The sequence below is a fragment of the Lemur catta genome, chromosome 7, assembly GCF_020740605.2.
Source record: "Lemur catta isolate mLemCat1 chromosome 7, mLemCat1.pri, whole genome shotgun sequence".
Taxonomy (NCBI): domain Eukaryota; kingdom Metazoa; phylum Chordata; class Mammalia; order Primates; family Lemuridae; genus Lemur; species Lemur catta.
The window spans coordinates 106636145-106651472 of record NC_059134.1 but is presented as its reverse complement, the minus strand read 5'-3'; the positions used below and the strand labels follow the sequence as shown (position 1 = coordinate 106651472).

Sequence of the window (15328 nt, the reverse complement as noted above, 5' to 3'; positions counted from 1 at the left end):
CTTAGTCTTGCCCTTGGAAATGCTCAAGGTCTTAATGAACTGCCCATCTGTGAATCTGTTGAGCTGCTTCTTAAAGGCCCCTCTGGAGAGGCAGCTGTTTAACACTCAGCGTGACGTTCCTCAGCCTTCTTAAGGCCCTTCTGCACCACTACCTACAGGCCCTTGCCAGGCATCGCAGGTCCAAGTGTTCACCAGACCTGGAATTGATGCCAGACAGATTACAGCTAACCACCTAAGCAGAACTGGGAGCACTTCCCATCTGGGAAAAGCCCAGCCCAGTGGGCTGAGTGTTAGGCTGAGAGCATGGGGCCTATGCCATAGGCCAGCAGTCCCCAACCTTTTTGGCACCAGGGACCAGTTTCATGGAAGACAATGTTTTCACAGACCAGGCGGGGGTTGGGGATGGGGAGCAGCTGTAAGTACAGATGAAGCTTTGCTAGCTTTGCTAGCTCTGCTGTGCGGCCCAGTTCCTAACAGGCCACGGACCAGAACTGGTTTGTGGCCCAGGGGTTGGGGACCACAGACATAGGCCACATTCCCTCAAAGTATACTGGAAGCCCAACCACGAGAAAGCAGCACTTCACCTACACTGTTTAGAACTGTCACCTGTCACACCTGTGTGCACTATATGCATGTACATACATAGCATTTTGAAATAGGAGTGCTTCTCAGATGTACTGCACCACGATAAACCAGCATTGCATAGGCAGCTCCAAAAGAAGTATGGCATATCTATGGACGAAGTCAAAAAAGGCAAAGTGCAGAGAAATACACACACACACACACACACACACACATATACGTATGTTCCATTTGTGTAAAAAGGAGGTTTATGCACACACAATTTGTTTATAAAAATTATCTCTGGAAAGATATGATAGGAAACTATTAACAGCAGTAACCTTTAGGCAATGGACTTAGCGGTTGGGGTGGGGAAAGTCTAATTTTTTACCATATTCCCTTTTGTACTCTGAATTTATTTTACTATGTGTGTAAAGCCTATTTTATGATTTTTTTTTTAAGCACAGCACTTTAGTACATAAAGCACAGCTTGCTCCTGGGCTCAGCAGGTGCTTTGCTAGTCTGCGAATGAAGGTGGGACAGGGCACAGCCCCGCGCCATGGCATGGTGTGCTCTGTGAGCAGCGGCTCCCCGTACATGGAGCTATGAGCCTCTGGTTCATGTCACTCTGTGGAGTAAGGGCTGCTCCAGCACAAAAAAGTTTTTGACAAGGAAAGGCAGAGCCAGAGTCAGGGCAGGCCTGGGCGGGCTCCCAGAGAGCCCAACCACTCTCTCATAAGCGGTGCTCTCCACCCATCTGAAGGGCAGCCTGGATCTCCTAGGAAATGAAACCGTTACGTCTGTCTTAGTACAGAATTTCAAGTGGAGTGATTTTGATAGAAACGAATGTGTACAGCATGTTCTGACTGCAGTGTCTCATTAAATATTTCAGTTTTTATGTAATTTTTTTCCACTTTCAGGTAATCTTTCATTTTGATTAATGCAAAATGACAACCCACACTTAATACGATTTTCAATCGATTTGCCTAATGTCTATGCTTAAATGTTTTCTAGTGCATATCCACATTTTAAATTCATTAAAAAAAAAAGTGTAACTTAGAACCCTTTCTACGTTCGTGTTTTATATTGCCAAAACTCTGCTTTTGGGAGGGGTGAGTTATCTTCACTTCTGAAGCCGCATGGCTTTGGAGCTGGTTTGGCCCTGGCCCTTCTGGGAAATGATACAATGTTGACCTAGGAGGGGCCCTAATCTCTCCCTACTAGAGCACTACCCCCAATGTGGGGGCAGGGGAAGAAGAGGCTGGCGAGCCCACCTCTGGGTTTGTCCACTCGGGACTTGCCCACACTAGCCTCTCCAGGGGCTCTACCCTTGGCATCCCTGTCCCCCACCTGGGCACTGGCAGAGAAGTCAGGCGGGAAGAAGCCAGCCGAGCGCCCGCCACTGTAAGAGGAAATGAAGAGAAACAGCTCCAGTCAGCCCTAGAAGCAAGGCCTGGAAAAACTCTGCAGCTGGAGCTAACACAAAGGACTTTTCAGACCCTGCAGCCAAGGTGCCCAGTGATTTTTTTTTATTTTTTTAACAGCTATTAGGGTGACAAGCCTTTCCAAAGGCCAGCAGTTGGCGAGAGTTTCCAGGAAGCTGGTCTGGCACCGGGCTGGGATTGGAGCAACTTTAACAAGTTTAAGTTCAGAAGGAAGGAGTCATCAGGAAAGGTTTTAAGGTTCAGCAAACTTTTCGAATTACTTTGCAAAAAGTTCTGGCTTTCCAATTCAAAGGCATGTTTCACTGTGCCTGTTTTAAGCCAGAGCCTATTTCAAAGGAAATGCAACTCGCACGTTTCTGATTTACTCAGTCGAGGTGTTTGTGTAACTCCTAGAGATGGGCTTTGCAAGTGCCATGTAGTGCCGTGTCGCACTGGGGCCATCTTATACATCTCGATAAACAGCCCTCGACCACGTGCCTCTCTCCTCTGCCAGGCTCTGTGGTCCGGTGCGCGCGCGCATGCACACACACACACACACACACACACACACACCCCTTCCCTAGGCAGGAAAGCTGCTCTTTGCCAAGAGTGAATGGAATTCAGATTTCCAAAGGGTGTCCTTGGCCTCCACCTCCACGCCTGCACGCTGAAGAAAGGTCCTAGTGTGTGTGCTGGGGGCTGGGAGAGAGGGGCCTCCAGCTCTGCTCTCATTTATCTGGGCCCCAAGAAAAACCCATAACTGGCTGTGCTCTCCCCAGCCACACCCAGCCTCAGTTACATTCCTTCCCTTCCTGAGCCCACACTGGGTGGCCCCAGCAAACCAGCTCCCACACCCCTCCCCACTGGCAGGGAGACCTAGCTTAGGCCCCCATGGGGCAGCCTGGAAGTACAAATCGGTGGGCCGCATCCCAGACCCAAAGCAGCTAGACAGCACCGAGGGGCCCTCTGAGGCTAGGCATCCTCCCTGTGGCTGCTCTCATCCATGGGGGAGATGCCACACTCACTCCTTCAGCCAACACCCCCTGGGGCTGGGCTTCTACATCTTCTCGTCCCCGCTCCCAGGAAGTCTCTCTTGGTATCCAGCCTCGACTCTCCTGGCTGTGGGGTCTGGGACTGAAGGGCCTGCTGCAGGGGTTGATCCTGCCCTTCCCCACCAGATGTTTCCAGTACACCAGCAAAAAGGACTGTACCTCCCTTCCCTGTCCAGCTGGGCCTTCCAAGTCCTAAGATCTGGCATCCTTGGGAGTTAAACATATATAGAAAAAGGCCACCACGAACCAGGTAAATGAGCAGAGTAGTCATCAGCAGTGGCAGGTGAACAGGCTGGTCACACTTAGCTTCTCTTTAGCCCAAGTCACTGGGCCGTGCACCCGCGTGGCCAGGTAAGGGCTCAGCTGAGACACTGATCTTTCCACAGGCCATCAGGATCAACAAGTGGCCGGGGTAGGCAGGGGCATTTATGGCATGGCAGGTGCTCAAAGCAGCCTGGCACCAAGTTAGAACCCCCCTGGCCTGGGGTGCAGGGAGAGGATGGACTGAAACAAAGGCCAAGGGCAGCTCCACATTTTTACTAATGAGACTGTTTTCTAAAGCTATGCCTCCTGGTAGCCTGGACCGTTTCTCTTGAGATGTCTTCTCGGGGAGAAGGCCGAGGCTTTGCAGTCTACCTTACCTGGTCCCTGGAGTCTATAGGAGACTCAGCATGTCTAGTCACAGTTGGGCTGCCTGACCCTCTTGCCGTGTCAGGAATGGTGGGCACCCCTGCCCTGGTGCTGCCCACTGGGGTCTCCTGCTGATTACCATGAAGTCCTCCTGAAGCCCGAGGACTTCAGTGTCCCTTATGGCCAGCCCCAGAGCCTGTATTTAAGGGTTTATGTAATGCCTGATTCCACTGGCCTGTCCTTCCAGGCAGGGCCAACAATGGACTCACTTGGGGATCACTCTTCCCCATCACCTGGCGGAGGGCTTGCATAGCCAGGCCCAGGGCCTGAGTGACATGTGCTGCTCATCTAGCCGTCAGTTGGCCAGGATGTGGCTCTCAGGGAAGGGCCCTGGGCAGACACCAGGATTGGGTTCACTGGGTTCAGCCCTGCTGAAGAAGACTGGCTAGGCCTGGTACAGGGAGGAGATAGGCCCCACCGGACCAGCAGAAGAGTACGGGACTCGAGGTTAGGAGCCTGACATCTGGTCTTGGCTCTGCCATCAGCTAGTGGTGTCCTCTGGGCAAGGTCCTGTCACCTCTGATCTTGGGGCTCCCACCTCCCCAGTCTGCCCATCTCCTGATATCTGCAGAATTCAGGCTGCATGGTCTGATGGGGAGACTTCTTGGAGCAGGAGACAGGCTGGCGATGGAGGTGGCCTGAGAGCACAGGCTCCTTGGCACTGCCATGGAGTATGGGGAGCCCAGGGGAAGGACATCTCAAGTGAAACCCTTCTCAGGAGCCCCCAGGGTGGACAGTTCCCTGCTCCCTGCCCCTACACCCACACCAGCTCAAGCTCAGCCAGGCTGGGAGCTGGTTTGCCCAAGCATCACTCCACCAAAGGTCACCCCTGCCCCGCAGCCCTGGCCCCCTGCTCCTGCACATGCCCAGCTGGTGGGGTTCATTCGGCAGCTCAGAAAGAAAAGCAGGAAAAAAATGATCCAAGTGTTTCAGACTGGAAGGGATTCGATTTAATTTTAAAAATCCAGACATGAACCTAAAGCAAACATTGAAAAACCAGCTCACCTTTGAAAGGCCCAAGAGGAGGGAGGATTAGGTGGGAGAAGAAAGGTCCCTCTGGGGCAGAGGACAGCTGTTCAATCTGACCAGGGAGTGGGGGAGGACACTGGGTCTGAGTACTGAGCAGGGTAGGGCAGGGTGACAATCCCAGAACACAGTCAAGGACTTGAAGTCAAAGGTCCCAATCTGACCTTAGCCTACTCTTTCCGCCCCAGAGACAGAGACCGGCTGCCTGAGGAATAGCAGCAGGGCCCAGAGGCTGGCTGCTTGCTGCTGCCCACCTCCTCCCTGGGGCTGAACCACAGTGAGGCTGCACGGATCCATCTGGGGGAAGGACCCTGAGTGGGAATGAGCGTGTGCGTGCGTGCGTGCGTGTGTGTGTACGTGTAGTGCCACGGTCTCTGAACAGCCCTGCCTGCCACCTTACCTCCCACGTACCCTCTGCTGCCTTGTAAAGTCACCTCCCTGCTCTCTGCCTCAATATCCCCAGCAGGGCACCATAGGACACTGCTGTGGCAAAGATTGTACTTTGGGTGTAGTACAATCTGTTCTTGTACGAGGGTTCAGTGCCAAAGTCTTAGAAGAAAAGTGAGAGTCAAAATTGCCTTTGAAAATTCTATGAATAGCCCCTAAAAATAATCCCTCTCTCAGAGCTTTGCATATGAACACCGCCTGCTAAGTTGCTCTTCTGCCCACTGAAATGGCAGAGACTCTGAGTGCACACGGAGGGTCCCTGGGAGAGGCGTGCCCGGTGTTCTGTGCTGCTTCCAGGATACTTCCGGTGCCCCCTGGGCCTGGTTCCCTTCAGAAGGAATCTTTGGGGCTGCAACCGCATGTGTGAAGAGATCACTTAAGGAGAAGATCAAAGCAGGTGGTGGGGCCATGGCTAAGGGGTTGGGGACAATGGGGACGCCTGACTCTGAAGCCAGACCTGGACTCCTGTCTACCTCTGTCTCTACCTTTTATTTCTCTTTCTCCTCTCCCTCCTTCTGAGATGGCACTTCAGGTCTCCCATAGGACTAGCCAGGCCTGACAGACTTACAGCCAGACGCCCTCCTGCTAGCCAGTCACTGCCAAGGATGTGCACTCAGGTGTGGTCCCTGTCCAGGACACCTGCATTGTCCCTAAAGGGCCTCTACATTTAAGGCATAAATGACTTACCTTTTGACTCTACCTGACTTTTCTTATAAGACTTTGGCACTGAGCCTTCATCCAGGATCAGGCTGTGCTGCACCCAAAGTGTAATCCTCGCCACATCAATGTCCTGTGGTGCTCTGCGGGGGAAACTGAGGCAGAGAGTAGGGGATACTTTGCTGGGCCTGCCACTCTGCATCTGGGGAGGGCAGGTCAGCCTTGCCCAAATGATCCAGGAGCCCCTGAGTGGCCCATAGGCCTGTGAGGGCCCTTGTCCTCCTTGCCTAGCGGTACCAGGTCTGCGATGCACATAGAGGCTAAACTTGAAGAATTCTTATTGTAGAGTGTGGTCACAAAGAGGCACCCAGCCAGCACCCAGATTGTCTCTCTGTGGACTGATCCTTCCTGCCCCACGAGCCACAGGATCCCTGTCTCATTACTGTCCCCCTGCCTGCCTGCCTGCCACCCTTGAGGCTCCAGTCTCCCCCATGCAGACCAGACTCCCCTAGAGACTGTGTCTGGGAATAAGCCCTGACCCTGCTATCACCTCCCAGTGGTACTGGCAATTCTCTATACTTGAAGCCTCAGTTTCCCCTTCTGTGAACCCAGGGGACTGACCTACTAGGTGCTTTCTAAGGGACCTACCAAAGACACGGGCTGTGTCTCAACCAATAGCAGCATCTCTTTCTAATACTAACACAAGAAATGCACACAGCAGGTACTCAGTTAATGCTACTGGAATTTCAACCTATTCTAAGCACCTAAAAGCCACCAAGTCTGAACACTGCTGCCACATCTGGGATCATCTCTCCGTTGGGCACCTATGGGTTGCCAGAGACAGAGATGAGCTCCCATGGCCCCCTGTGACGTGCAGGACCCACTGAGGGCAGGCCACATATCCCACCCTGCCCCTCGCACGGCCTGAAGGTAGGTGCTGGCCGTGGCAGATGGGTGCAACTGCAGTGAGAACAAATGGCAGATGCACATGGAGCGCCCATGACCGTCGTGGGCACAGTCCATGGGTTCCTCCTCTAGCCCCTCTTCAGAGCAGAGTAGTGGGTGCCAGCTTTCTACCAACTCCTCCACGGGAGCCACACGGCACGTGAGCCTCTTGCCCAGAGACTCGAGGCTGTGGGTTGAAGGTGTTGAAGGCAGACTCCCTTTGCCTCCAGACCATCCTGGGGCTTGAGACGCTCAGGCCCCCCGGGTGCATCTTGTTAAGGATAGTACCTGATGGCCACAGTGTTGTGACCCCATCTGTACCCCATGGAAACTCATGACCTGGCTGTTTCAAAAGCTCTCAGGCCAAATACAGGAGGTCCCCACAGGCCACAAAGTGACATTTTATGCTGCCTGACATTTCCAGGCGTTTCCCCAAGTCAAGTATATGGCCAGATGTCTGCCTTATCTCCCTGAGGCCTCACACCAACACTGTAAGGTACCCCTGATCACCAAGTTAGGTAACTGCCCGAGGGTCCTGTGGCAGGATGAATGACTCAAGCTGGCAGACATGTCTCAGGGCTCAGTGAACCCACAGTAAACCATCAGCTGATAAAGAGTAAATCCAACGAGCTGTACACCACCCTGAGAACTACAGGACACAGTAAGAGAAAAGAAAGATGAGCTAAATAAACAAAGGAGACATAGGCCACGATTCAGATACCCATTCTCCCATGCCTGTCTAGGAGTCCACTGTACCCCAAGGAGACTTTCTGTGGAAACTGGTATGTGTCTGGTGAAGCCCTGCAAAGATAGCCAAGCCCGTCACGAGGAAGGAGAAATGGCTGGAGCCAGCCTGACCAGTTGTCAAGACCCGTTAGCAAACTACAGTGAGAATGAACATGGCCCTGGCCGTAAAAAACCACTTGCATCTGACCAGTGCCACCAAATAGGGTCCTGAAAGAAAGTCACATGTAGACAGCTGATTCATGACAATGCTGATAACAGCAGGGTATGGGCCTTTCCAAAAAGGGTACTGAGTCAAACTGGATCTCTGAGTGGGAGGAAAGTGTACCTTGACCTCAGCCTCACATTGGACGCAAAAATTGATGCCAGATGGAGTACAGATCTATCTACATGTGAAAGGTGAGCTAATAATGCTTTAGAACAAACCAGAATATCTTTAAGACCTTGGAGTAGTCAAAGTTTCTTAAATAGGACACAAACAGCACTATCCAGAGAGGAAATGTTTGATTAACTGGACCACATGAAAATTAAGACCTTATGTTCATCAAAAGACACCGTCGAGAGACAAAAAAGGCAGCCTGCGGAGGGGGAGGTGGTATTTGCAATACATGCATATGTACACACACACACGTATCTGACAGTTGCTCATATCCAGAATATATAAAGATATAGAGAACTATAAATTGACAAAAAAGATCCCCCCAACATATAAAACAGGCCAAAGATGTGGGCATTTTACAGAGGGTGATACATCTGACTAAATAACAACATGGAAAGGGGCTCAGCTTTGTGAGCCATCTGGTTAGTGCCAATTAAAGTCGCAGTCTGATGCCACTAGACATTCATCAGCATGGCTAAAAAGGAAACAAGCGTTAGGATGTGGAGCAACCGGAATGCTCAGACACTGCCAGTGGGAGTGAAAATCGGGAAGACTGCTTTGGGAAACTGGCAGCGTTCACTAAACTGAACATAGGCCCATCTAGTGACGCAGCCATTCCATACCTAGGCGTGTCCTCGCTAGAAACACAGGTGGATCTTCACCAAAAAATACACAGAGTGTTCTTAGAGCTATGATAGCAACCCCACATCCCACTGTGGTCCAGTGGCCACAGACAGAATGGATAAGCAGGGTAGGCCGTGCATACCATGGAGCACCAGACAGCGAGGAGCTTGAGGGACCCACTGCTCTTCTCAGCCCCGAGAAGAGGCTCACAGATGTCACATCCAGCAAAGGACGTCAGACGCAAGGGTGTGTGCACTGTGCGATTCCAACTATGTAAAGTTCAAATATGGGCAAAGCTGTTCATTTCAAGCTAGTCTCGTGGTTACTCTCCGATATCAGTAACAGGAAGTAAGAACCCCGGGGGCTTTGTAGGGCTCTTGTTGCTTCCTCTGGGTGCTGCTTCTGTGGGTCCCCAGGGGGTGAAAATGCACCGAGCTGTGCACTTGAGATTTGTGTACTCATCTGTGTGTGCTCTACCCTTCATCCAAGAGTTTAAAAGCCACTGCCCTATACCAGGATGGCCCTCTCTGAGCCTAACTGGAGAAGGGGCCAGACCAGGTCTGCAGAGAGGTTGGGCCCTTTCCCTCACCCCTCGCTAAAGGGGCCGCATCCCTCAGAGCTCCTGACTAGGCCGTCTCAGGGCCGCATCCTCCACACGCTCTGTGGTTCAGTCTCCCCTACCAGGTCTGGTCGCGGCACACAGGGGAGCTGTTTGGGACCCCCAACTGCCAGAAGTATCTCCATGACAACAACAGTGCAGTTTGTAAAGTCACCTTGTCCTCTAGCCACCGTTACACGGACATTCTATCATATCCTCTAACACTGCCCACCTGGCTGAGGACCTGAGAGGCATCATGGCTCAGGGGCCACAGAGGGAGAGGGTGGAGCCCGGCCGGAGTACCCCGGGCTGGGGTCATCAGGCTGGCCCTTCCCCTGCCAAGGAAGCGAGAAGCCTCACTGCTTTCCTCCGGGCCATCCACCTAGACGGTGTGGCCCCCTCCCTGGAGCAGTGGCCCCAGGAGGCCCGCTGTGTCCTCTTCACGTGCTCAGATGGAGGAAGTGCGGCTCAGAAAGGTTAGGAGGCCTTTGGGGGCTGCCGCAGGCGAGCCGAGGCGGGCTGGGAGCCAGATCGCGGGCATCCGATTCCCAGTCCCATCTCTTTCCCACTGAGCCACTCCGCCTCGCTTTTAATTTAATTAGGAGAACATTTAATCCCCCCGTGCATTTCAGAGATGGGTTTGAGCCTGGCTGGGGCTGTGTGGGGCTCTGACGGGGATCCTGTGACTCATGCAGCCCTGCACAGCCCTCCCGGGCGGGCTCCCACAGGGTTTCCTTGGCACCTCGTGTAGACAGAGGTGGTCTGGAGCTTTGCAGAAGACAGGACACCAGTCTGGAAAGACAAAATGGTCTCATCTGTTCTTGGCAAGTCCCCTTCCTCATCCTCCTGGACACTGGTCCCAGAACGGCCTCTCTATCCTTTCTCACCAAATTTTACAGGGTGAGAAACAAGGTGAAGGCTCAGTTACTCACAGAGGTGTAGTGCCTGGCGCCCCTGGGGTCTGCGGGAGTGGGCCACAGTGGGCCCTGGGTGTCTCCAAAATGTCGCAGGCAAAGGTGGCCCCTGCGAGCTAGCCCCCTGGCCCATGGAGCTGGATGTGGGGTCAGCCTTGTGACATTTGCCCCCATTTCCAGAAGGCACAGGCTGGCCCTGGCCTCGCTGACAAATGCAGAATTCAGGAGACATTAGTAGTGATGTGGATGAAAGCCAGGCCACAGCGGCCTTGCTGGAAAAGAGCAACTTGAACGTCTTGGCGTGAGATTCTGCAGGGTCCAGGAGAAAGTTGAAGACATGGAAATTCTAATTAATGCACACGGGGCTGGTTTTACTCAAGGATTTGCAAAGCTGTCATGTCGCAAGAGGCCAGGCAAGCACATGCTGACCAGGGAGGTGCTCACGGTCACCTGGTGGGGGTCTCTGCAGCTTTCTCTGTGCCTTTTTTTCCACTCCCTGTGTCCAGCCTTGGGGCCCCTGGCCCTCCCCATGCCCATTTCAGTGGACAGGTTGCTCCCTGAACGTTCCCTTGCAGAGTGGGCTTGGGGAGGTGTCTAGGAAACATGAGCTGAGGCTTGCCAGTCTAAGATGCCGCAACAGAAAAGATGGAGGGGCCCTTCAGGGGAACTGCACAGCTGGGCTGGGCAGGCCATGGGCCTGACCTCTTGGGCTATCTGTCTTGGGTGTCCACTTGGTAACCAACGGGCCAGATGTGTAGATTCCAGACCAGTCCTGGCTGGCTTGGGAGCCAGGGATGGGAGATGAGCCATTCACAAAAATGGCTACGGCCTGCCAAGGCCGTTGGGAGAAGCTCACCCAGGCCACACCTGCATGTGACTCCCAAGCTCAGAGCTGCAGATCCTCATGCCCCTGGCCCTGTGCTCGGCATCCCCAGAAGGCATCTGCAGCTCTTGCTCCAGCTCAGGCAGGGCTGAAGGGGTGCTCTGTGCACGGGGTGGGGAGTGGCAGTCCTGGGGCTCCTCAGCGCCTGGGTCTTCAGGGGTTCTGGGGAAGGAAAGGCTGAGAGGGTCTTCACATATCCTGCCTCCTCCTGACCTTAAGGGCTCAGGGGAGCTGGGACTGAGGGCTTTGGGAGCCAAAGGAGGTCACATCTGCCCAGCCTCAGGAGTGTCCGGGGGGGGGGGGGGTTCTTGCTGAGGCAGGGATGACTGAGCAGACATTAGAAAGATGAATGGGAATCTGATGGACACAGATTGAGTGACAAGGGCATTCCAGATGGCAGGGTACCACCTGCAAGGCACAAGGGCACACACAGGCATTACAGCCCTCCATCCCACTGTCCTGCCGATGGCCCCCGTGGGCAGAGACGAGCAAGTGGGGCAGAATCCTGGGAACTCATCCTGGCCGTTGTTGGGGTATAGGGCTCCCCTGTCCTCGTGGAGGTCCCCTACACACTTCCCAGGAAGGCCTATAGACTATACTTCACCCTTGCCTCTCAGAAGCCCTGCAGCAAGGTCCTGGGTGGGAGACCCAGGCTTAGGGAGCTTGAGACCCCGTTGGAGCTGGGGAGACCGCTTCTGCCCGAAAGGGGTGTGTGGGGCTGAGACTCAGCCCACGCAGAGCTGGGCACCCCTGGGCTTCACGGGGAGCACCTGGGCTTGCCTACCAGCTGGGGGACAGCAAAGCCACTCTGTCTCCCCAGCACCCAGCCCCTGCTTGCGAACAATTGCCGGGAGCTTGCAGCAGGCCCGCTTGCTAACTCCTTCCCACCCCCGGCCCCACCGCTGGCCAGCAGACCCCGGAAAGAGGAGCTTCATCCAGCCCCAGGGACCTTCCGTAATCAAGGCTGCAGTGACCTCACCTCCCTGGGGCCCTGTGGGCGGGGAAAGCTTGAGGTGGAAACAAAATGTGTCTTTATTTATGCTTTTAATTTGAATTCTGGAACTGGCCCAGCGTGGTAATACAGTTAACATCAGGAAAATGCTGAAGAAAAACGGATCTGTTTTTCGGTAACCGCCTCCCACCCACTCTGCCCCCGTGAGACCCCCGCACACATCCCTGTCCCTCGCACACACACCAGGGCATGCACCTCTTTTCTCAGCGAGGGGTCCGCAGGGCTGGGCTGCCCACGGGAGCTTAGCTCCAGCCCCAAGCAGCTGGAGCCGAGTTTAATTACAGGCATCAATCACCAGGAGAGCCGTGCGGGAGGCAGAGGAATGTGGCCCTGATGCGGGCAGGAAGACCTGGCCTCCCCACCCCCACCCTGCAGCCAGGCTGTCCGAGCCCTGAGTAAACACAGCACCCACCGCTGCCTGCCTTCTCCCCCTGATGGGGTAGGGCCTCTGCCCAGTCTTTTGCCTTGGGGGCACCTGGGTTCATTGCCCCGACACTTTATACCTGCATCCCACCCTCTCTTCTAGGCCTCCCTGGAGAGATAGCACCCCAACTCCTAAGGATGTAGGCACACAGATACCCCTATGCCTCGTCCCAGACCCTGCCCTGCCCTGACCACAGTGCCTCAAGGTAGCCCCTCTGCTGAAACCTCATTCTCCCCTTCCCCAGCCCCCACCTCAGATCCTTCCCCCAAGCACCGTGCCTGGGATCCTTCCCATCGTCCTAGGCTGGCTCACATCCAGTGGCGGCTTTTGGAAGGTCCTGTCCTGGGAAAAACCTTGACAGGTGCCAGGGCAGGGACCTGGCTAGGTGACGACGGGGGTTTCTGCCCTGCCTGCGCCCAGACAGCACTGGAGGCAATGGAGGAGCCGTCCTTGACCCCAGCAGGCCATGGGAGTGCCGGCCTGAGAGGGCCCCAAGCAGCTTCCTGGATGGTGGTATGCCAGGCCCACAGTAGGCAGAAGCCTTAAGGGCTAATTCAGGTATCTCAGGCTCCGCCATCTTGGAGGGGGACAAGAAATGGCCTAGTGACCGGATGACCCAGTCACACTGGCTTGGGATCACCTCCAGAGCAGGTGGGCAGTCTTTGGCTCCAGGAAGCTCGTCATGTGCTGATAACAGAACGGGCAGCCCTCGCTCCCAAGGGGGTGGTTACAAGGCGGCCGCAGGCTTGGCTGTAGTGCACATCAGTGTCCAGTCCTTCACCTGGGCCCACCTATAGGGGCTTCTCAGGACCCAGAAGCAAGGGGGTGGTAGGTGGGTCTGACTGCCCGGCTAGATGGACGGTGGGTGACAGCCCTGTCCTCCCAGAGTGTGACTGTGTATATCCGTAGGCTGGTCCATGGCCAAGAAAATGAAGGAGAATGAGCTCCAACAGGAGGAAAGAGTAGCCAAGAGGACAAGGAGGGACAGACTGAGTGGCCCAGTGAGGCCTGGGTGGCATCTGGGCCCAAACCCTGGGGCATTCCAGCGTTCCCAGTGTACTCTTGGCTGTCCTCTGAGCAGGTACTGCCACCCATGTTGCATACAACACCAGTCACAGAACTCCATTTGACACTCTTGGGTCTTTCACACCCCGACTTGGTGCAAGCCTTGGCACAGCGTATACCAGTGTTCTGCCTTCTGGCCCCTGTTCCTGCCCAGCCCGTCTGGCGGCCGCCCTGTTTGTCGTACCTCTGCTCCTGCCTGTTGACCTAGCCGGCCGGTCAGACTGTCTTCAGCAGGGACTCAGAGCTCCAAGCCCTGGTCCCAGGGCGTCCATGAGCGGTTGCCCCTGCCTCCCAGTGACCTGCCGGCTCTCCTAGAGCCTGTAAACACTCCTTTCCACACCCTGCCAACCATCGGGTGTTGCCCATCTCCCGGTAAACCCGGGGGCCTGGAAAGACAGCGAGCGGGTCTTATCTGATCATAATTACACCTTAAGACAGCCTGTCCCCTCCCTGGGCATGGCCTCATTCTGGCTACCCGGCCTTGCTAGTCCTCTGGGTACACGAGCAGCCCCTGGCACTGTGGGTCCCAATTACCTTAGTCACCTGCAAAGCCAAGCCCACATCCGGCTGGCAGCGAAGGCCAGAGGCCCGGGGCCCACTAAGACAAAGGTGCACGCAGGCAGGACACCCTCCCGACCCTCAGAGAGTCTCAGGAGCAAAACGTGGTTTAGAGAAATGTCAGTAACGAGAAGGAAGAGTCCCAGCGAGTGACCCTCAGAAGGGCCGAGAGTGCTGCGCACACATTCTGGCACAAAGTCGCTTCTCAAGGGGAATCCCCAGTGAGACAGTGGCCAGAATGGGCCCGAGCGCCTCACTGACCCTAGCGCACGGCTGTTACCGCTGGGTGCCCTGGCTGGGGGTACTGAGTCACACGTCACAGGGAAGCACACCATGGCCGGGCACCAGGGATTGGCCTCGAGATGCCGTGACGGCGGGGGAGGATGGGCATGTGTCCCAGGCCAGCTGTGCCTCAGGGGAAGGCCAACGGGAAGGCATGGAAAATCAGCTATTTCCTGCGCCTGAAGGAGCCCCAGAGGTCAGCAGCAGCAACTGGCACATTGCACCCAGCATCTGCCCTGTCTTTGGCCAGGGTTCCACGGGGAAAGGCTAAAAACCAAAGTTGTCTCTTTTTGGGGGGATGGGATGCGGAGGGGGACGGGGAGAGAAAAACGATCTCCGATGCTCAAAGCGCGAAAACAAGTGGAAAACGATCTGTCTGGTTTTCCGTAAGTCAGAACCGGAGGGTCATGTTCCCTTACTCAGTGGCAGGATCCCTGCTGTCCTCTGCTGCTTGGTGCCCAGGCACCAGGGCCAGCCCCCGTGGCCGGCAGCACCAGGTCCCTGAGGGCACTGGGCAAGTAGACAGTGCCCCAGCCAGAGAAGGAGCCTTCTCCCAGTGCCAAGGTGGCTTTTCCGAGCCCCGGCGCCCATGGGCCCGGCCTGCGTGGGCACTCACTGCGAGACGTGGGTGATTGGTGCCAGCAGCGTCTCCCCTTCCAGGTCCAGGTCCTCGGTGAAGCTGTTGGTTCTCATGAAGTGGGCTGCGGTCACCTCCAGCAGCGTGGGGCTCTTCCTCACTGCAGAGAAAGTTGGGGGACGGGACGTTAGGGCTGCCACTCCAACCTGCCACTGCCGTGGGACAAGCCTGCGAGCTCCCAGGGCCAGGTGAGGAGCAGGGATCGTGCCTAGAAGCTCCCACCCTGACAGGCTTATGTTGGAGTAGAACGGGTGGGTTTTTAAGGAGGTCCCCACGTGTCTGAGGCCTCAGTGTCTAGAGAAGGTAGAGGCCTATGAATCCTTCTCAGATCGGTAACTGCCTGGGGCTGAGCTCAGGTGTCCCGGACTCGCCCCAACCCAAGCTCTGGGTCTCTCCCCTGGATCGC

The 15328-nt window shown here is 55.3% G+C and overlaps 1 protein-coding gene across 1 annotated transcript in view; it reads right to left on the bottom strand.

The window, feature by feature from the left end:
- KCNQ1 (potassium voltage-gated channel subfamily Q member 1) overlaps positions 1-15328 on the bottom strand; it is a 292046-nt gene that overhangs the window by 157005 nt on the left and 119713 nt on the right. The window contains exon 10 of the mRNA XM_045558459.1: positions 14902-15022. Within this exon, the coding sequence (XP_045414415.1) occupies positions 14902-15022 (121 nt within the window). The remainder of the gene's footprint in view (positions 1-14901; positions 15023-15328) is intronic.